Below are 22,138 nucleotides of genomic sequence, written 5' to 3' on the forward strand. Positions count from 1 at the left end.
GTATCTCTGGCTTGACACACACGTGCAAAGGGTGACTTAATATGCTTTGTACTATACTCATTTTCATGCTGATTATTGGCCAATGATGGGATATATCACATTTCATTCTTCGCCATTGCTACTGGGTATACAGGTTGTTTTTCACATGGAGAATGCAGGCATTCGCATTTGTGTAAAAGTTGTTGCGTGGATGTATGCTTTTGGTGTTCTTGGGTATACGTACCTAAGAGCAGGAGAGGTTGATCATATGATCACTCTGTAATCCTTTCCTTAGGGACTTAGAGCATTGTTCAGATGGGCTGCAATATTAAATTTTTAACAATAATGTATTGGGTTCCCAGTCACAGTAGCCATGTTATCTGTTGGTCCAAAAAGAAGATATAATTCTGTGTCTTCTTGAATAAAAACATACTCAGATCCTTTGCCTATGTTTATCTTTGATTATTGAGTTATGATAGTTATATATTACAAATACCTTGTCGGAGGTAAACTGTCACTGGAATACAAATAACCAGCCAAACAGACCATTTAATTTAACATTTCTAACGTACTTCTTTAAGTATGTTATTTGACCAAAATAAATGTGCGTGTGCATGCCCACACGTGTGTGCGCACAAGCCAGTCCTGGTGCCAGTCCTAGGGCACTGTCTCTGAGCTCTTTTGCTCAAGACTAGCACTTTATCACTTGGGCTACAGCTCCACTTCCAGCTAATTAGAGATAAGAGTCTCAGGAACTTTCCTGCCTAGGCTGGCTTTGAACTGAGGTCTTCACTTCTTAGTCTTCTCAGTAGCTCAGTAGTTTGGTTACTGTTGTGAGCCACTGGTGCCTGGCTCTCAAGTTATTTTTTTAATCAAAGCTTTTCTGTTATGCATTAATTGAATAGATAGTCAAGATTCCGTCATGAACAGAATGTTTGTACTTTTACCTTTGAGTGCCAGTAGAAATTTCAAAAGCTCCAATCTATCGATTTAATAATAAGAGAACAAACTTGGAAACTGAATTAAGTCGTGTAATGGGGAATAGTGCTGACGAGTCTGGGTGTTGTTCTATGCAAGCGTTAGAAGATTGCTAATTAACAAAGCAATGAAATAGTATTAAAAATCTTTCTTTTAAAGCAATAAGATGATGTTACCACTCCACTCTACAATAAATAATTATGTATGAGAATTGATAGTCCCGGGCCCTGGGTACCTTATGACTGATACAGAGTAAATAAAAGATATGTTATAAAGTCAACAACCCTAGCAATAAACAATTTTTAAGATGCATTTTGAAGCAGAGTGTGTAGTTATTTGAAGAAAATGATAAACATTAATTCAGAAATGAGATAGACTAACAGCAGTCCTTGGATAGCCAGAGGCCACCCCTGTAAGTGACAGACCTGCCTTGGGAGCACAGTAATCATGGAGCTCTGGGTTCTGTTCCAGTACACACAGCTTCATCCCTGCCCAGGTCCCTCCCGACTCTGCCCTGCCTTGTGCATGCGGACAGACAGACTCACACGCTAAGGGTGAATCGCCAACCTTCAGCTTGTCTAAAAGGGATAAGCAATATTAATAGGCCCACATGCATTTTTTTTCAAATCTGTCTTGAGTTTGGAGTCTGTCAGTACAGTCTGACAGTATGCTAGCCTAGCCTCCCTGGTAGCTCTCCTCTACCGGTCCATTTTCTTTCCCTATGCAATTCTACGTGTCTTTCAGTCCTAGACGAGCTCCAACGATGAGCAGCCTCACACACGCGCCTCACACACGCGTGTTTCTGTTGTTCACTGGGGGTTCATTTTGTTCTTCAAAGACTCACCTTTCTCCCCTCGTGACTGGCTGGCTTTGAACTAAGATCCTCTGATCTCAGCCTCCTGCGTAGTTAGTTTTATAGGAGTGAACCACCAGTGTCTGGCTTATACTGTTTTTCTAAATGCCACGTAAAACATGGTACCTGATTTTATAGGAATTCTATGCTGTTAGAAAGGTGTCAGCTATCATTCTAGATCAGATATCGGCTATTCTTATAATAGGAATGGTTTCTCTCTCTCCTTTCTCTCTCTCTCTCTCTCTCTCTCTCTCTCTCTTTAAGTGGACTACAAAGTAAGACTATCCTAATAATTCAAGTTAGAGTATTTTCTGTGAAAAAAGATGAACATTGCTCAGATTCTAGAAGTATTTAAGAGGCGTTATGGAGATCTCTTGGGCTGATTGCATGTGGGGTGAAATGGAAAGAGAGCAGTGTTTATTTGGACTGCACAATCAGAATTGCTGCAATTATGCTGTAATTCTGTATACTACTGTAGAACATAAGGAAGATTTTACACATTAGAACATTCAGTTTTTGCTTGGTATGTGATCTAGAGTTAGAGCTGTACTGAAGATGTAAGTAAAGTGTGAGCGATTGCCATCAACGTGTGAATAATACCTCAAGTCAGAAGCTGGAGGAAGTCAGCCAATGGACTCACTGAGGCTCATGTAATGCTGTGGTCATAACAGGTTCAGTTTTGTTGTGCAGCCAGATTCTCTGCATCAAAGTCAATCATGCAATTTGCTGTCTCATTGGACAGGTTGGAGGGAAACGGGAGACACTTACAACCTTATGTATGGGGTGAAACAAAGTGAGAGACATCCCTTTCTCCACATATATTTATATGTAAATCAGAATATTTGGGGGACCCATGCCAAAATATGGTAACTATCAGCACAGCACAAGAATACATGTTAGCTGCTACTTTATTTGGATATTTTTGGGCTGATGTTATTATTAAGCATATAGATAGCAATAGATTTTCAAGTTTGCTGTGGCTCAAGTGGTAGAGTGCTAGCCTTGAGCTGAAGAGCGGAGGGACAGCGCCCAGGCCCAGAGTTCAGCCCCTAGAACCAAAAAGAAAGTCATGATATGTATCTTCTCCATGTCCACTCTTTGGAGTCACTGTAGTAGGTTTTACAAAAATTAGAATGAAATATATTTTGAAGAAGATGAGGGAGAGACCTACAGTGTTGTGCCTTTTCATTATCTAGGGGTCAAACATTTAGTCCCAAGATTTGTAGAGAAGAGCACTGAGTTAAAGGAAAGGTGAAAATCATTAGTTTCCTTGAAACATACATGTTTCTTGTAAACATTTAAAATTTACTCAGAAACTAGGATCCAAGGGCTAATGCCTGTAATCCTCGCTCCTCAGGAGACTGAGATCTGAACATCTCAGTTCAAAGTCAGCCTGGGCAGGAAAGTCATGAGCCTCTTACCTCCAATTAACCACTAAAAAGCTGAAACTGGAGCTGTGGCTCAAGTAGTAGAGTGCTAGCCTTGAGTAAAAAAGTTCAGAGATAGCGCCTAGGCCTGGAGTTCAAGCCCCAGGATCAGCATGCCCACATGTACAAATGCACATGTGTACACACACACTTAATCTCTCTCACACACACTCACAGATCAACATGCACACACACAAGCTTATGTAGAGAAAATGAATGGTAAGGATATACATAAGAGGATTATTTAAGATTTATATGACATGAAGATTATTTGAAAATGTAGAAGAAATGCAGATTTTTAAAAGTTGTTAGTAGATTCAGATAATAACACACTATTACAAAAGTACACAGAAACAGTGTTATTTTACATCACCAAGACAAGAACACTTTGGATTCTAATGGGTTTGATATTGATATATATGTCAAGTACTCTAAGTGAATAAAAAATATGTCTGGATAGGATTGAGAGAGATATAGGGGGAAATGTTGGAAAGGGTGACACTATTCAATATAACTTGTACTCATAAACTGACATGTTAAATTGAAAATCCTTTGTACAACTACTGAAAGACAATTTAAAGCATTAATCTATGGGAACCAGTGCTGTGTTCCATGAGAATACACTGAAAATAAGTAGACATAAGTAGCTTTTATATTCTAGCAGAATCTATTTTAAAAAGTTATAATTTTGTAAATATACTCTTTGGGAGTAATTATTTCATGAGAAACCCTTCATTAACTTACTGAACAAAAACATTATTTTTGTCAATGGGATTAAACAGCAGCTCTGGAAATTTCTGTGGTGTCCCTCTTATGATAAAAGAAAATTAACTTATAAGCACTAATTATCAAGTTTTGTTTAATCTTTTCAAAGTAGTTAGTATCTTACAAATGGGAGGAAAAAATCAAAATACCCAGTTCATAGATTTTTTTCCCTTAGTTTTCTAAGTTTTATCAGATTGTTAACAAAAGGCAAAGTATTTCAAAATTATGGAGAAGTGGTCATGTTCAAATTTCTGTGATAAGCATTAAAAGCTAAATGAACTTTATGATTTCACAAATAATTATTTCACCAGAGATTGCATAACACTTTAGCAAAATCTGCAAAGCACAGTAGAAAAATGTTATGTCAAAATGCCATGGAACCAATTTGTGTGTGGTGTGTAAATTGTGGTTCTGTAATATTATACCATTGCCAAATTTGTGTCCTACGACTAAATTAACAGTTGTGGATGGGTGCTGACACCCTTCCCAGAAAACAAAATAACACACACAAAGGAAATTGAGAAATATCAGGTTAAGATTGGTTTTCTAATATTTCTATTATCTTTAAATAGTTGTACAAAGGACTTAACCACACAACAAATGATTTTATGAATACAGTGCATCTTGATTGATGACATGCCTTTAAAGAATTATATTTTACTTTCTTTCTATTTAAATAATTTTACACCTACAGAAAAGTTCCAAAAATAGTCAAGAAATGTGTTTATATACCCTCCCGTGTGCCTTCACTTAATATTTATATCTTCTTTGATTATCATGCAATTAGCAAGTGAGGGCTTCACACTAGTAGACTGTTCACCAAGTTATCAAAATCATTTTAACTTCTTTGTTTTTTGCAATAGTTTACAAAATAACTGTTGTTTTAAAAATGGAGAAAACAATCAGAATACATACTTCATGGTTTTTTCCTTAGTTTCCAAAGTTGTATTGTAGTTTCTAACAAGTAAAATTACTTGCCTATTTTCTAGAAAGTATTTTGCTTTTAGATTCTCCTCTTTAATCTTTAAAGCTTTCTTAAGTGGTTATACAGGGGCAGCTCAAATCAGCGCATCAGTTCATGTGAATACTGTATCTTGATCTGTGCCACATCACCATTCCCCACCTCTCCCAACCCTACCCATCCCTCTGTTTTCTAACTCAGAGCCTGAGCCAAAACCCTAGCCTATATTTCATTTGTTTTCCCTTGCCACATGGTTTTCAACCATGTGGCAATTTCTGAGGTGTGACTGTGTCCATATGAATTTGTACTGTTTTACATTCCCTACAACACATAAATACAAAAGTATGAATGTATGTCCAATGTGGCTGGTAGAAAGCATTGGAAAAAGTTACTTTTCATGTCCCTGAGAGAGCTGAGGAGCGATGGTCTCTCCTAAGCCATGAACACGCCTCTTGGTTAGATCTTGATGGTTCAATACTTTTCTCCGCCAAAATGAGCCAGTGCTCCCTCCAGCTTGTATTGATACAGCGACTAATGCAGTAAATATACCAGTGTGATCCTGAAAAAAGTTCTGGGAATGGAAGTAAGATAATAAAATACTGAGGGCTTGTCGAATGACCTCAAAACCAACCTGCAAGAGTTGCAAATGATTATAAAGGAAGAGTTTGACCTATACGTAACACTCACGTTAGTTTTTTTTAACCCCTCATGAAAACTAACAGTATGACCTCATAAAGCAAAAAAGTAAATAGAGGAGAGATAACTTTTCCTTACTGAAGATTTCCGATCAGTAGGCCACCTACTTTGGCCCATCTACTTGAGGAAGAAAGGCAGAGATGAAGATCAGTGAGGTTCTAGACCAGCCTGAACAACATGTCACCAAGACCCCTGCTCCATCAATTAGCTAGGTTTGCTGGAATAAGTTGGAAGATCACGTCTCAGCTTGGCCCAGGCAAAGCTGAAAGACTTTACCTGAAGAATAACAAAGCAAAAGGTGTTAGGTATTGCAACTCAAGAGCTAGAACACCTACCTAGCAGGCACAATGTCCCAAGTACTAGAAAGAGCAACTGAGACACAACCCCAAGGTTCTGGACCACACGAGGTCTCCAGTGTTTCTCTGAACATTTGGGCAAAGACTTCAGAAGCAAAATCAGCCATGAATCCTCCATATCCGTTATATCCCAATTCCTACAAAGTCTGTAAATTTAAACACTGTGATGAGACAAAAATAAAACGTAACGTCATGCTTTGTCACCAGAAGAAAAAAAAAAAGACCCACAACAAAGACCATGAGAAACCACTAGGGAGAGAAACAAGAGGAGAGGTAGACAGAAAAAAGAGGAGTTCTCCCTTTAATCCCCAGCTCCTCAGAGAGCCCCCAGAATCAGCTGTCATGTGGGTGGAAGAGAAAATTTTCTGAAAAGTAATAGGGATTATAATTACCATCCTGACTGCCAGAAAGGAAAAGAGGAAAGGTGGGAGAGTATGCCCTACACGAGCTATCTTTAGCTCCCTCGGAAGTGTCACACTCAAAAAGTGGTGACAGGGGACTAGCTTTTGTAATCTGGCAAATCCAGCCAGACCCCCCCTCCTCCTGTGGGTAGATAAATAGAGGAGAGGCATTTTGACTTCTCCTTAGAGTGAACGTAGACATATGCAAATTAATTTTAAGATGCTTGATTGCTTGATTGCTGTATATCAACTAATTGTTAGGAGACGACTTTCATATAAGTTTCTAAAATCTATTTCTGGGACTATTCTTTCATACTGCTTCAGCTGTTCCCATACAAGACTATATATACATATATATCAGTTGTGAGGTTTGAACTCAGAGAAGCCTGGGCTGTGTTCTTGAGCTTTTTTGCTTAAGGTTACTGCTCTACCACTTGATTCACAACTCCACTTCTATGTGTGTGTGTGTGTGTATGTGTATTTAGAGATAGGAGTCTCAGAGACTTTCCTGCCTAGGCTTTGAACCATGATCCTCACATCTCAGCCTCCTGAATAACTAGGATTACAAGTGTGAGCCACCAGTGCCTGACTAAGTTACATTTTTATTCTCTTTAAGGAGTTGTAGAAAAGAGTTGCCATACAAGGTGTTATTTTATAAGTACGGCGGACCTTGGTGGATGTTGCCCTTTCCCTCCTTCCCTGCCAACCCAAGCCCTCCCCTCAATTTTGCTAGTTGCATGGGAGACACACTGCCTGGATATTCTGGCTGCAGAAAGCCCCTTGGTGAAGCTGGGACATTCAGAAAGATGGCATCATCTGTGTCATCCTGGTGGCCCTGGCTTCGTTTGTTTCCCAAACATCAAAGACCAGGAATGACTACAGGGCTGGAGCTGGGAACGGAGGGCTCCCACCAGCAGGGGACATGGCACGCTTGGGAAACTTTCTCCCAGTCTTCCCATGTGCTTTTCCTTGAGCTAACGGGCCCTGGAGGGATGGACAGGAAGGTGTTTCCTTAAGTTTATCTGCAAGGACCTGTGACTTGTGACCCGAGAAAGAATTTCCAAAGCACACCCATTACAAGGTCTGCTGCATAGGCATCTGGGCCAGTGCATTGCAGGAATCGCTACAGGCCCAGACTAGAAGCCTCTTCATGCTCAACCTTTAATAGCTCAGCATCCCCAGCCAAATTAGATCTACATATTTCCATGTCGCTTCTTTTAAGCTCTGTGTGCTCTAGCCTAATTTATTCTTACATCCACATCTCCCCTGGTTTTTGTATATATAGAGCATTCTCCAAATAACACCATCCTAAATACACTTGGAGCTTCTGCCACCCAGATCTTCTTATAATGCGCTCCCTTGATGACGCCCCTTCTGCTTCCCAGAAGAGTTTATTATATCAAAAATTCTAGCTTCTCCGGACTATTTTGAAACTTCCTAATTTAGACTGACTTCTGTAAATAGGTATATAATTTTTCTGCCAGGGTGTGTGTTGGGTGTGGTGTTGTTTTATGTGATTAAAGTGTTCCCCTCCCCGCCATAGGTGGTAATTTAACTAAATGTAGACAACATACTCAATATATTTTTTGGCTCTATAAGTTTTTTTTTTAATAATGCAGGCAGTCAATATTATCAGTGAGATGAATTAAAGTGATTCTTGGAGGGCCCTGGTTCCAGATATTTCATGAGCTATATATGTGTATTTGTTCTCCCTCATGAGACTGCATCGAAATGGTAGCGGCAAAATAGACTCATAAGATTTCACTGTGGAAAATTAAATGCCAGGGTGAAGGATTTTAATGAATTTTCAGGGTGTGAAAAGTAAATAAAGAGCTGCTTCTGGATGAGACCTTCAGACCAGAAGGAGCCTAGATAGTGATGTAGCAGGGAAGCATGCTGGAGAACAAGATTCCTAGAAAAGCAGATCATCACAGAAAAAAATTAAATCTCTGTACACAGAGCAAGGACTGCCCTCTCTTCCATTGACCACAGTGCCAACTCTCACAGTTACATCTAGTCAGAAATGTACTAGTGGGAAAAAAGAAGAGATGAGTTTTCTTAACAGAAAGAAACAATTAGAACGGTATAAAGTATCTGCTGGGAGGTAATTTGGAGGTTCAGCCTTCTGCGAAGAACATTCAGAAGATGTTGGGCTACGCAGCCTGACCCTGCCCTGCCCACTCAACGTTGCATTCCACCAAACCATACTCACAGAGAAAGACATCTCTGAAACATCCGAATCCCACCTTCAGAATTCTGGATAGGAGCCTTGTTTGTTGGATTTCAGCATTCAAGTTCAAATGGGGGAAATGCATTCAGTTAGGTAGAAAGTTGCCACTATTTCTGGAATTGTTTGGAGCCCATTGGGAAAATTTCTTCTTGGTCTAATATTCACTGGTAAGAAACTTCTTCTTTAGGAATTCAAAGCTATAACATTTGAAAGAAGAATCAACTACAAAGACAAACATTAAAAATTTCTGAAAACTTACCACTATCAGGGGGGAAAGAGCATCCTCTGTATTGAAAGAGTTCTGAACCTTCAACTCGAACTACCTGTTTTGCCAGTTTTCAATATTATGATGTTCATGAAGGGACTGTGGGTAGTTTCCAGAGCCATTAGGTGAACACAAAAATTAACATCTGTGTAGGCCAAACATGGATGAACAATTCCTGCTACCACACCAACCACAAAACCAGGCAAGGCCAGGCACCAGTGGCTCATGCCTGTAATCCTGGCTACTCAGGAGGCTGAGATCTGAGGGTCGTGGTTCAAAGCCAGCCTAGAACGGAAAGTCCATGAGACTCTCATCTCAAATTAACCACTCAGAAAACCGGAAGTGGCACTGTGGCTCAAGTGGTAGAGTGATCGCCTTCAGCTGAAGAGCTGAGGGACAGCACCCAGGCCCAGAGTTCAAGCCCCATGACTGACCAAAACAAACAAAAAACAGGCAAGGGGGCTGTGGACAGCCAGCCTTCCTGAGCGACACTTCCTCTTCAGGGTCTCTTGGCACACAATGGAAACTCCCCCGACCTGCTACTTTCCTCATTTAGCTCATTCCCCAAAGAAACTCCTACATGTCACTGGTGGAAACTAGGCCTCACGTCAGCACCATACAGGGACAAGGACCCTACACGGAGCCCCCAGGAAGGGTTTCCAGCTAGAAAAACCAGGCACAGAATTTCAACAGGAGACTGGAGAAAAATCCACACACACAAAGGAGTAGGAGAAGCATGTGCTACCCTGCCCCCGCATGGAACACAAAGGCAGACAGAAACTTCAGGAAAACCAAAGTCTATTAGAAGATGACTAAGACGTGTCTGAGCGTTCTCTCTGGAGTAAAGCTTCACCGAGTCATAGCACTCCACGCGACTGCGCTCTTCCACGGAAGGCCACTGCGGTAGTCATCCTCTGACTGCCATGGGTTGGTTCTTTACTTTGATTTTTTTTATATTGATTTATTTTTATTTTTTTTGGGTCCAGTAATGGGGTCTGAACTCTGGGCCTGGGCGCTATCCCTCAGCTCTTCAGCTCAAGGCTATTTCTCTACCACCTGAGCCACAGCGCCACTTCTGGCTTTTTTTTTTTTTTTTGCTTATGTGGTGCTGAGGAATCGAACTCAGGGCCTCAGGCATGCAAGGCAAGCGCTCTACCACTGAGCCACCTTCCCAGCCCGGGTTCTTTACTTTGAATCTGAAACCATAGGCTTACTGATGGCTAGAAGACAAAGGCATTTTTTAAAACTTTAAAAATTAAAAAAAATGTAATCTGAAACCATAGGCTTACTGATGGCTAGAAGACAAAGGCATTTTTTAAAACTTTAAAAATTAAAACAAATGGTACTGCAATTGAAATTTGGGAGTAAAATTGAAACTGTAAAAGGAGGTACCTTGCTAATAATCTCAGCTTATAAAAGTGGCAAATGAAGACTGAGTCTATTGTTCATAAAATACATTTTAAACGGTTCCATGTTTAAAAAGTAACCAAAAGAACTTCCGTTGCAACATCACAACCAGCAAGTCAAATTCAGCTAGTAGATAAGATTAGGGCAGAGCTCTTGCAAATGTTTTCTTTCTTTTGAATGCTTTGCTTGAATCTAACTTTCAATGGACAGCAGCCAACTTCCACAAGTCTAGTTATCTCCCCTGTGTCCTGGTGTTTGAACTTGCTCTGAAGATATGAGGGCTACAGAACATTGTGTACAAGAAATCGAAAGTAGTAGTATGGTTATATGATAAGCCTCAGGGAAAATCCACTGTGAATGGATACTTTCCTGCCCTACCTCACAGAAGGAGATGATAGAGACTAGTAATGTAACAACAATAAAATCTGATCACAGTAACCAGGAACCTACTGCCAGGCTTACGTTAAACTTGGGAGATGGAAGGATGCGTTGCAAATTTGCATGCTTGCTTGAAAATCATAAGTGAGGTAATATACTAAAAATCAGTCTTCAAGAGTTGAATAGTGTTATACTTTCACCGTTCATTCATTCCTTCCTAACTTCATTCCAGAAGTTGGTCAAGTACCCAAGGTAGCATGCGCTTGTATACTTTTGAAAATGCCAGCACATGAATCACAGTTGCGATGGATTTATGAGAGGATGGTCTGATCCATCAATGGGCAGCTCGGGGCAGGACACAGGTTTAACACTGCATACAAGCAGAGTTGGAACATGTCATTCAGTTTACCCGGCTTGGGTTTAGTTTATGACTAATGTTCTGTTTTTGTTACGGGAAGGTGAGTTTTGTTCTTTGAGAGTAAGTCAGGTGGTACAGAGAGGAAGCAAATATCTTCTCGGCTATAAGTATTCTTTGTGTTCTTTATTATTTGTGGGCTTTTTAATTTTATGTATATTTTTATTTTAAAGATGCTGTACAGAGAGGTTACAGTTCCATAAGTAGGAACGACATTGTCCCATTTGTTAGGAAATGGGAAGACTTGGAAAAAAATTATATTAAGTGACGTAAGCCAGGCCCAAAGAAACATGATTTCCCTTATTTGCAATAACTAGTATATGTCTAGGATAATCTCACCAGACAAGTAGAAAAGGTCAAAAGCTGTACGTATTCTTACAAGGACAAAAGACGTAGCAAAGATAAGATCTGGATGGCAATGATGGGAGCTGTTGAAACTCCTCTCTCCATGGTGTGAATATGTACGCAGAGCAGCTCTTCTACAAAGTTCTGCGCTGCTCTAGACCGAGGGGACACATGCAGAGATCGATGTGGGTGCATAGGACGGAGCCCTGGCCCAGAGGCTTCAGCGAGAAGGGAGGTCGCTGCTGGCAGAGGGGACAGGAGTTCTCCCTGGAGCTTGCTCATGCCCAGGGAGGAGGTCTCCACTTCAGCGGTGGAGTTCCAGCTCTCAGGCAGTTTCCTTCGGACAAGAGGGTGTCCTCTGTCCTCGGCTGTTTACAGATGAAACCTCCCGGAGTTCCAGGATCTCTTTGGTGGTTGTTAATTACTTGTCCGAATGACACAGGCCCTTGAGAAAAGCAAGTCGCTGGTGTCTAGGGTTAGGATTTCCTTTTCTCCAAGGATGGCAGAATCAAAGGGGCAGGACAGAGTAAGCATCCAGAGTGAGGTAATTTGGAAGCAGAAGAAACAGAGAAAGGGACGGCAAAGGAAACGGGGAGATGGCTTCCTAAGACAAGGTCTGTGCAGCCTTGGCTTCCCTTATCCACCTGCCTGCCTTATATAAGGCCCCTTGTCTCCTCCCCTGATTGGCCGAGGGGTGGACAGGTGCTGTAAGGGTGTGTCATGATTGGTTCCTCCATCTCTTAAGGCCTTGTGGAGTCAGTCACTCCTCATTCTCCATTGGAGCCAGTCCTGGCCACCATCTATCTTCTACATGGAGCCTAACTTCTTCTCAAAGCGATTGAAGGAGACATGAACTTTCAGCTCAGTGAATTCTAGCAATCACCCTGGCAAGTCTCACTTTGAAGACTACAAAATAGACCTACCTCCATTTCTCATGGAAACAGCTCTCCTTCAAAATGGCTTCATTGGTACTTTCCCTGGAAGGCAGGCAGGGGGCTTTCCACCTTCAGCCTGGCTCTCTTGTAGGAATCGCAGATGGCTTTACAGTTCCATCTAGTGGTGGAAACTTGTTGGTCATCGTCTACGCTGCATTTGCTGCCTAGCACTCATGCCTGATCTTTTTTTGGCACAGCATCATAGATGTTCGATTTAAGATGAGAGAAGAGGAAGTCTTTCCTGGTAGGCTGGGGTGCATGTGTCTGTGTCAGCACTTCCTCTAACCAGAGTTCTGACTTCCCGCTGTACATAATATTCTCCTTCTGTACAATCAATTCTGAAAACAGACACTGGCACAAGTGAGGAAGTTACAAACTGTTGTGATCACTCTCTTTTGGGAAACTTCTGCCTACTCTTTCTCCCTAAAATAGCCACCATCAGGATATAGGCTACAGTTCGTTAGCATGATGGCTTTGCTAGTAGTCATTAAAATACAAAGTGCCTGTCATGGATACTAAAGACAGCATTGCAGTGCCATGCATGTAGTTTAAGTTGTAAACAAGTGAACAGTTTCATACCATTGTGAAACAGCATAACAGGAGTACGTGAGCAGAAGGAAAAGCACCTTGTGACGTTTATCAATAAGTAAGTGGAACCATACAGACACAACCAGAGTATGAAATTAAATTAAGTGGGATTGACTTTTTTGGTTCTTTATTTTAGACTTGTTAAATCTACTTTTGGTCAGTATAAAAAAATTACTACTGCTTTAGAGTCTTGGGACAGGGAATGCTATTTTAAAAGAGACCTAAATGATGGCCCTTTCCTAAGGTAAAATGATCTCCATAGTGTTATCTGCTGAAAATGCATCCAGTGGTAAAGATATTTTGTGACAACGTGCTCTTAGTTTCCTTGGTGTGAAATGTTTGCTTGATGACGTGAATAAGTTCAAAACCACGTAGATAATCCTTGTCTATTTTATTGAATTAGTAATGGACTGTTTAGCTTGTGTTTAGGGACATTTAGGATTTGAAAGAACAAAATGTATCAGAAAAAATAAACCCGGTAATTACATCCCAGATAGACTTAAAAACAAACAAATACAATAGTGAAGGAGACAGGCTCCTATTATTGATTGCCTTTTAAAACTTTCAAGGCAATGCATAGACGACTCTTGCTCCGTAGTTTTCCTTTACTATGTCAACTTAAAATAATAAACATTAAGAAACCATGAAAAGTAAACATCAGAATTTACTTTTCTAATATCTATTAGCATGAACTTCATAAAAGCATACGACTTCATTTAAAAAAAAAGAATTGATAGCAAAACAAAGTTGCTGATTTTTTTAAAAGCTGCAAGCAACATGACTGGCTGGGGTACTTCACTATGCTCTTTTAACTAGGAACAGAATATGCAATATAATAAGGTTTCAACATATTGTATGTGGAGCAGAAAATTCTGGTTAAGTAATTCCTTTATTGCTCCCTATGGCACAATTGGATGCAGAGAAATATTGAAAAAAAATCAAAGCCATATAAAATTTTTCCACCGAATTTTGAGGTCTATATGAAAATGCACGCCTGCAAAAATCAGACCCAAGTTATAGTCCCTTGCAGTCCCTGTTCTACTCAGTTGATTTCACTGAAGCATAGTAGACTGGTATGCTGGTTCATTTGTTTTCTGATAATAAATATCCATTTGCCTTGAAGGTATAATTATGGATTAATGGGAAATATTCATCTTGAGTTGAGATTAAAAAATATTTTGTCAGAATTGATGTATCCACGATCCAAAAGTTAACTGGGCAAATCATATCTCTAAGTTGGAAACAATAGCGTAGAGCACATTTTTTGAAGAAATCAACAGCTATGTTGAGATGGATTTTCTCAGTGTCCTGGGTTTGTTGGTTGTAGCTCAAAAAGAATAAAGTAACCTACTTTATTTTCAAATGCCTTTTTTTTTTGGTCCAGTTGTGGGGCCTGAACTCTGGGCCTGAGCACTGTCCCTCAGCTCTTCAGCTCAAGGCTAGTGCCTTGAGCCACAGCACCACTTCCGGCTTTTTTCTTTTTGCTTATGTGGTGCTGAGGAATCGAACCCAGGGCTTCAGGTATGCAAGGCAAGCGCTCTACCACTGAGCCAACTTCCAGCCCTACCTACTTTATTTTCAAAGCTTCCAACCCTGCTGTAAAAGATGATCAGAGAAAGGGCCAAGTGGAGAAGGCCCACGTTTTCCCTTCCACCCCAGCCAAATGAGACAGGGATGAGAGGCCTGTGAGCTTTCTGGGGAGCAAATTGTCCACTAGAAGGTGGACCTTGCTTCTCAATGCCAGTTACACACCTGCATCTGTAGTCTTGTGTCTTTTTGAAGAAAAAACGAATAAGATAAGGCAGGGAAGATAGAAAACAACACACACACACACACACACACACACACACATACATACACACACATACACACACACAACAGTAGAACAGCCCACATCTTCATGGCCCAATTGTTACTATTCCACACAAGGTGAGGAAGGGCAACATTTGAAGTCTGTGGAGTTTCAATGTGAACTGAGGCTTGCCTCTAACACCACAGAGGATCTTCATGTCTCAACAAGACAGCCAACATTCGGTCATCTTCACAGGGAATGCCCAGGGCCAGTTACTCCAGAGATCTCCCACTGCCCAGGGAAATCAAGGCCAAGGTGGTGCGATTACAACTTCACCAGGAGTGGCTTGGCATTTGAGTGTGAACACAGTTTTAAAAAAGAAGACTGACCGTGGCGTGGCTGAAAGCTGCAGTCTCGACGGGGGGCTTGTAATTCACTGACTTGGTTAGAATTTTCTCCCCTTTTTCTCTTGTTTCTTACACTGTCCTGCGTCTTCTGGATTTATCTCCCCACTAAGACATTCATTTAGAGTTCATGATGAAAACAATAACAGATACCAGTTTACCACCAAAACGTTTCCCAAGGCTTTCTTCCCTATAATACTGGCTGCCTGAATTCTGAACCATGAGATTTTCTTTATTTGGGCAAAGTAGAGATATAACTCATCCTTTCAAATATCAGGTCTATAAACATTTCACAATTTTTTGTGTTAACCTGTTTACAATTACAATGGAAAATTACTTTGAAAATCAATGTGGACCTAGATAGACCTGACTAGGAAACAGGTTTCCCTTGTCAATTATCAGCCCGTACAATGCAGCAAAAAGGTACGAAATAGCAAGCTTCTATATCGTTTCATGAGATGAGGTATAGTCTTCATGGCTCAAAGTACTTGGCAAGTTTTTGGACAATTATTCCCACTGAATATTCATTTAATTGGTATGAACACATTTTAAATCTTCGTTAAGTAGATTAGCTTCCTATGCTGTCATTTTTGACTCCTCATGTCTTTTTGGTTTTGCTGTCTTCTGTTTTGCCTAATTATAATGTCCAATTAGTGTACTATCATACATCTATGAATACTTTAAAAAGTCATTGTTTCTTTTTGCTCCTCCTCTTTTGTAACAGCAAAACTCATCACAAGAAAGTTAAATTTTTAAACCTGATGAAGAGTTTTGGTTAAGGAGAAGGGAATTGCAAATAACTGGAGAAGAAGCATATTTGTAACTGAGTGCACGCGCATGCACACACACACACACACACACACACGATTCTATTCATCTGTGCTGGTATTAACTGAGCCCCTACTGTGTGTCAGACGGGATGCGACATCTAGTGGTCACCTTGCAAATGAAACATGATCCCTTTTCTAGAGGTTTTTTTCCCAGGGAAGCAGAGCCTCAATACTCAAGTATTGTCCTGTCAGTGAGATCTTCCTCAATCACCATTCCTCTCCCAAACGAACCTGTGAACATGTGGTTCTCTCCTTGCTGTGATTCTCTTCCCCCCACACGCCCTAAAACATCCACAAACACAAATACCCACACGCAAAATACCCACACACATAAGTTACTTCCTCTGTGTAGTGTTCATTACTGGATTTCCTTTCACTAGCAGCTCCTTGAGAAGCAAGTGCATCTGCTCATAACCTTCAGATCGCAGTTCTTTCTTGCCAGTTTGCAATCATGCAATACAAGTTGCATGAGCAGGAATGGGACATGGTCAACAGTATTTAATAGAACTGCTAGTTTCTAACCATTTTTTTCAATCAAAACATCTAAAAAGGGGGGAAACCTTGCATACTTACCCTTAGCAGAATGTGAAGATTCTCTCTTGCCTATTAAATAAATCACAAAGAATAGAAATCCTCAAGAAAGGACACTTCCTGGGGTGAAGAACACCAGTATGTACCAGCAAGACAAAAAGTAACAGATGGAATCGGATTCATCTGAACGGTCCTTTTCTGACCCTGCTCTATTGCTCTCCTCTTCCAAGGTACCACCTCCAGTTCCCAACTCCGCTTCTGGAATTAGATTGTTCCCTCCATTAGATGCTGAAACCCTTGAATGACACTTATATGACCCCATGTTGACTTTTGGATCACACTCACACACTCAAAAAAAAATCCCGATAAAATGACAGCACCATCGTTTGGACATTTTCAGACACTCACCTGGCTTTTGATCTTCCCTGAGTGTCATCTAGCTAAATGGTTCCAGGGTTCACAACAAGATAACTTTGTGTTTGCCAAAGGGAACGTTTGTCCACCAAGAGAAATCACTCTTAGGAAGCAATGATTAGAAGTAGCCACATGCAATCAACAGGCCAAAGTGCCTTGTTTTATTTTATTTTTTCCTATTTCCCAAAATAGATTAGCTTGAGGGAAGAATGAAGAAAGAGTTTGTGAGCACTGAACTAACAGGCTAACTAGACAGATTGAGCAGGGTCCAAAATTCAGGTATGAAGAAGAAATAACCGAACCAACAATAACATTTAACCCTTACTAAGTGCCTTTTATGATCCTGATGTCTCTGAAATGATCTCTATCTTACATAATCAAATGTTCACTGTTATTTACAGAAAAGATGAAGGGTCTGCTGAGAAGAGAGTTGAGATTTAGAGCGGGTGGTCAGGTTTCATCACTCAGCATTTTGGCTCATTAATTGTACTTGTGAAGGAATAAAATTTAATAATAATAACATAACTGCAATAATAATAATAATAATAAAGTACAATATGCTTAAAGTGTATTGTAACTAACACTTTGGAGTTGTGTGTGTCAGTAATAATCCTTTAGATAACACTTGGAAATGAAAGTGTCTTTTTAGATTTCCAATATGATGTCCTGTTCTGCGCATGTCTATTATCTATTGAAATGGTAATGAAATGGCTTTATTTTTATCTGTTTACAAATTGCTGCTCAGTGCACATGTCTTATCCTAATAAAATTCCTAAGTTTTGTCCAATCAATATTAGTTTATTGTCAATAACAGAGAAGGAGCACAATGCATATGTTCATTATAAGTTTCATATGAATTGAGTTTTCCTTATATTTCTAAAGCCACAGGATTAAGCAGGCCAAACCAGAAAGTTCTAGAACCAAAAAAAGTAAAAGAAAAAGAAGCTATACTTTTTGTGATGGGCTTATCTTCTTTTGGAAAAGTATTGCTGGAATCTCTTTTAGAGACATTTTTGGATGATAAGGCTGCTGTCACAAATCGTCATAGACAGTGATTGTTTATAAACAAAAGAAATCTCAGGTCTAGAAATCTCAGGTCTGAGTTCTCATGGCCACCTTCCAAGTAGCGTACTTCTGACTTCTGGTTTTATTCCCACAGAATACAATACAACCCACTAGTCATGAGTGGCCAAATCCCCCACCGAGGCCCCCTACCCAGTATCTAAACTCAGAGGGGTGGGACTCACAAATACCGAATGCATTGTAGAGACCTTTCTACAACCCAAGTGGCTTTTCATGAAGCAGTGTCTTTTCTTGGCTGCTACCCAAACAGAAGAAAGCCACGGCATGAGGGAAATGGAACATGTTTTCTATGAAACCAAATTGTTGAACAGAAAAAGGGTGTCATTGAAAGTAACATCAAACACCCCCAGGACCCAGCAAATGCTAGTCACCTCACAGAAGCAGCAAGCAAGTGTGTGTGTGTGTGTGTGTGTGTGTGTGTGTGTGTGTGTGTGTATGTGTGTGTGTGTGTGTGGTGTCAGAGACTAGGAAGAACATGCTAGATCTCATTGTCCTGCGATCAGAGGAAATTCTTAGGGCTGAGCTGGATCTCCAATCAATCTATCAATCACATTTATAAGGCGTGTGTATTTCTCAAGCCTACGCAAGCACACCGTTCATCTGAGTGTGTCCAGTGTGTTCAGGGCCCCAGACTTGGCTGCTTGTTGGTTGGGGAGGCAGAGGGAGGGGGGGACACACCTGCCTGTGACCACACTCACTGCGCTCTCCTGCGTGTGTGTGCGTGTATGCGTGTGTGCCCGTGTTTCAGGGAAGGCCAGCAGTCACCAGAGCAGTGGCAGAAGATGTACGGCCGGTGCTCCGGGAACGAGGTCTACCACATCGTTTTGGAAGAAAGCACCTTCTTTGCGGAGTACGAAGGGAAGAGCTTCACCTACGCCTCCTTCCATGCACACAAAAAGTACGTTTCTCCTCGCAGAGTGGTATTTGAATATTGGTCCTTCGGTCACACCATGTAGACTGGGTTTTGCAAAACCCAGATTAATGCTGATGGATTTGAAGCAGACGACAGAGTTATTGTGATGTTTGAATTCCAGCCACTAAACGTTAGGCTTGTCAGGAGAGAATGACCATCAAGAGGAAAGGTTTACTGTTGTAACTTTGAAACTCTCATTATTTTTTTTGGCTTGTCATCCACCTAGAAGTCACAATACACAAAAATGAGTTTCTTTTACTGAAAGAAAATTTAAATGATGGATTTAAGATTTTCTAAAGGAGTAATAACAATTTAAAAATAGTAGGAAAATAACTTTGGCCTTGGCCAGAGAAATGAGGTAGAAATAATTGATACTACATTTCAGTTCAAACAGGGATTTTTTTTCCTTCCCATTAGAGAAAAACTATTTACTTTAAGAAATAAAACTGCCTATCATGAAAACTATATATCGTATATATTAAAATGCACTAAAATAAACTATTTGTGGATTTGTAATAGAGTATATTCCCTTTGTGCAATATATACTGTGCTCCATTTCTCATATTTTAGTACTTAAAATAGTTTTAGACTTGATTTACTCTAAACCATTATTAGTTACACATACTAACTAAAATAAATATACTCAGAGTAAATTGTATTTGGGATATAGTCCAGAAAAGTATATAAAAGTGTTTAAGTACTATATTACTTCCAAATGTTATTATACATTTTTATTAGATAAGTAGCTTGTAAAATTTTGAAGAAACTGAAGAATAGTGTCTATGCTTTTCACAGAAGTAAAGTTTTCATAAAAATCACAACCAATATTTTAACTTTACTATGTAACATAAAGTCTGTTGTTTTCTATACTTTATCCTTTTTCATTTATATATGTAAATTTATATTAGTCAGAATCAGTTGTATTGATTTATAAGGACTTTTTTCCATATCTTATAAAAATGAGAATCTTAAGGTTTTCAGGCTTCTTAATTCTATAAAGGGTTTTCACCTTGTCCTGCTTCGTGAAGGTTACTTGAAAAGAAAAGAGAAAAACCCAAGACCACTGCTAAAGTAAAATTCTTAAATATTCTGTCATCTCTCTCTGTCTCTCCCTCTCTCTCTCTCCCTCCCTCTCTCTCTGCCTCTCTCTCTCCCTCTCTCTGTCTCTGTCTGTCTGTCTCTCTCTGTCTCTGTCTTTCTCTCTCTCTCTACCTCTCTCTCTGTCTCATGATTTCTTTCTTATTTTCCCCCATCTCTTCTCTCTTTTCCTAATTCAGGTTTGGTGTCTGCTTAATTGGGGTGAGGAGGGAAGACAACAAAAACATTTTACTAAATCCGGGTCCTCGATACATCATGAATGCCACGGACATATGCTTCTACATTAACATTACCAAAGAAGAGAATTCGGCCTTTAAAAACCAGGACCAGCAGAGAAAAAGCAACATCCCACGGTCGTTTTACCCGGGTGCCTCCAGACTCCCGGTTCACAGTATCATCGCCAGCATGGGTCAGTACCCCAGCCCCGAAGCTGGCCCAGGCCAAGGGGAAGAGGGACTCCATTTCATTAACAGTGGAAAGACAAGTTGAAAACACATATGTGCATATTACAAGTGACACATATGTGTATGCTACACATAGATAGATGTATATGTGCATACATATATGTGCATAAAATATATTATACACGAGTATATATTATGCATTTGTATATTACATTATAGAATATATTGTGCTCACACACACATATATATAGATATACATAAATATATATACTCATATATATGCATTTCTATGCATTTGGTTGCAAAGGAAGATGTCACAGAAATAGCCACTGTCATTTTTCATTTGCGATTATATTTACCTTGCCAGCCTTTGTATTTCTCTCATGAGTTTTCAGTCAAATGATGAGCAGACCCCACTGGTTATGTGATTTTCCTCCAACTCTCTATCTACACTCTCACCCTCATTCTGCTCTTGGCTTCTCTGGGATGGGCAAGGCAAACATGGTCGAGTTTTGAAGATGCCTCGGACATTTTCCCATCTTTCCTCCAAAGAGTTGTCTTCAGTTCAAGGCATGAACGTTCACACTGCTCTTGTCTGGAGTAAGACGGTCGGTTCTTCCTTCTGTCTCCAGTCCTTCGCTTGACTACTTGGGCAAGAGTGGTTTATTGGAACACTTCAGGCAGCTCCTCCCTTCGCAGACACACACGTCTTCCCGAGGGTCGCTCAGCTGCACGCTACACTCTTGACTTGTTTGTCTAACTCTTTAACCTAAACTTCTTCTCATGCCTCTAGTCTGGTCGCTCTGCATTCATTCTCCATCTGAAACCAAACTAAACCATCCTTTTGACATCATTTTTTGATGATGTCATCCTCCTGGAAAGATCATTTTAACCACCTCCTATTACCCAGTGGGGAAAATAACCCCTAAATTCCATTGTTATAAATGCTTAAAAATAGGATCCCTAAATCCCCTTATTTGCACAAAGCAATTACAGTTTTCCCAGAACATTTCCATTTTTAAACATAGTTAGGGTGTCATTGTTGAGATTACCCATTGTTCCGTCCTTCTGGAATGTCTTAGTTTAGAAGATAAATTACAAATTTCTATTGCTTGCACATTTTATCCATTAAACAACAAAAAAACATTTCCAGCCCTGCCATTTCCCCAATCATACTGAGTTCCTTTCACTCTTCACTTCCTTTAAAAATAACTGGATCTTATTCACACATAATATTTCTCTAACCTGGCCTAAGGAGCTGTATCTAATCCTTACTGATTCTGTCTAAGTAGCACTCCATCCAGGATGTGGCCCTGTATAGATTTTTTAAATATCTGCTTATAATTGACAAAGGGTGATGTTTTTATTCTGTGACAACACATTTTCTCCCTGTATTCAAGAACTCTTTGGAAAAACATGATGTGAACCATGGGCTTTCACAAGTACTTATGCTTTAAACAAAAAAAGGTACTGAACAAAGACCTTCCTAGTTCCCTGGCCTTACTTTCTACCGAAGAGAAGAAAGACATGCAGCATTACTTGTAGAACTGTTAATTACTTAGCATAGTAACAAGTTAACAATTTAGCATATTAACAGGTTATTAGAATATTGGAAGGTGATAAGTAATAGAAAGGAAGGAAAGAAAATTGCTAGTAAGAGTGATTCTGAATGAAGAAGAACTGGATTTGG

The 22,138-nt window shown here is 40.0% G+C and overlaps 1 protein-coding gene across 1 annotated transcript in view; it reads left to right on the top strand.

The window, feature by feature from the left end:
- The window catches only part of Kcnt2 (potassium sodium-activated channel subfamily T member 2), a 263,490-nt gene that overhangs the window by 184,371 nt on the left and 56,981 nt on the right, over window positions 1-22,138 (top strand). The window contains exons 17-18 of the mRNA XM_042701224.1: window positions 18,782-18,931; window positions 20,224-20,453. Of these exons, the coding sequence (XP_042557158.1) occupies window positions 18,782-18,931; window positions 20,224-20,453 (380 nt within the window). The remainder of the gene's footprint in view (window positions 1-18,781; window positions 18,932-20,223; window positions 20,454-22,138) is intronic.

Source organism: Dipodomys spectabilis, unplaced genomic scaffold (assembly GCF_019054845.1).
Source record: "Dipodomys spectabilis isolate Male_0828 unplaced genomic scaffold, ASM1905484v1 ptg000288l, whole genome shotgun sequence".
Lineage (NCBI taxonomy): Eukaryota > Metazoa > Chordata > Mammalia > Rodentia > Heteromyidae > Dipodomys > Dipodomys spectabilis.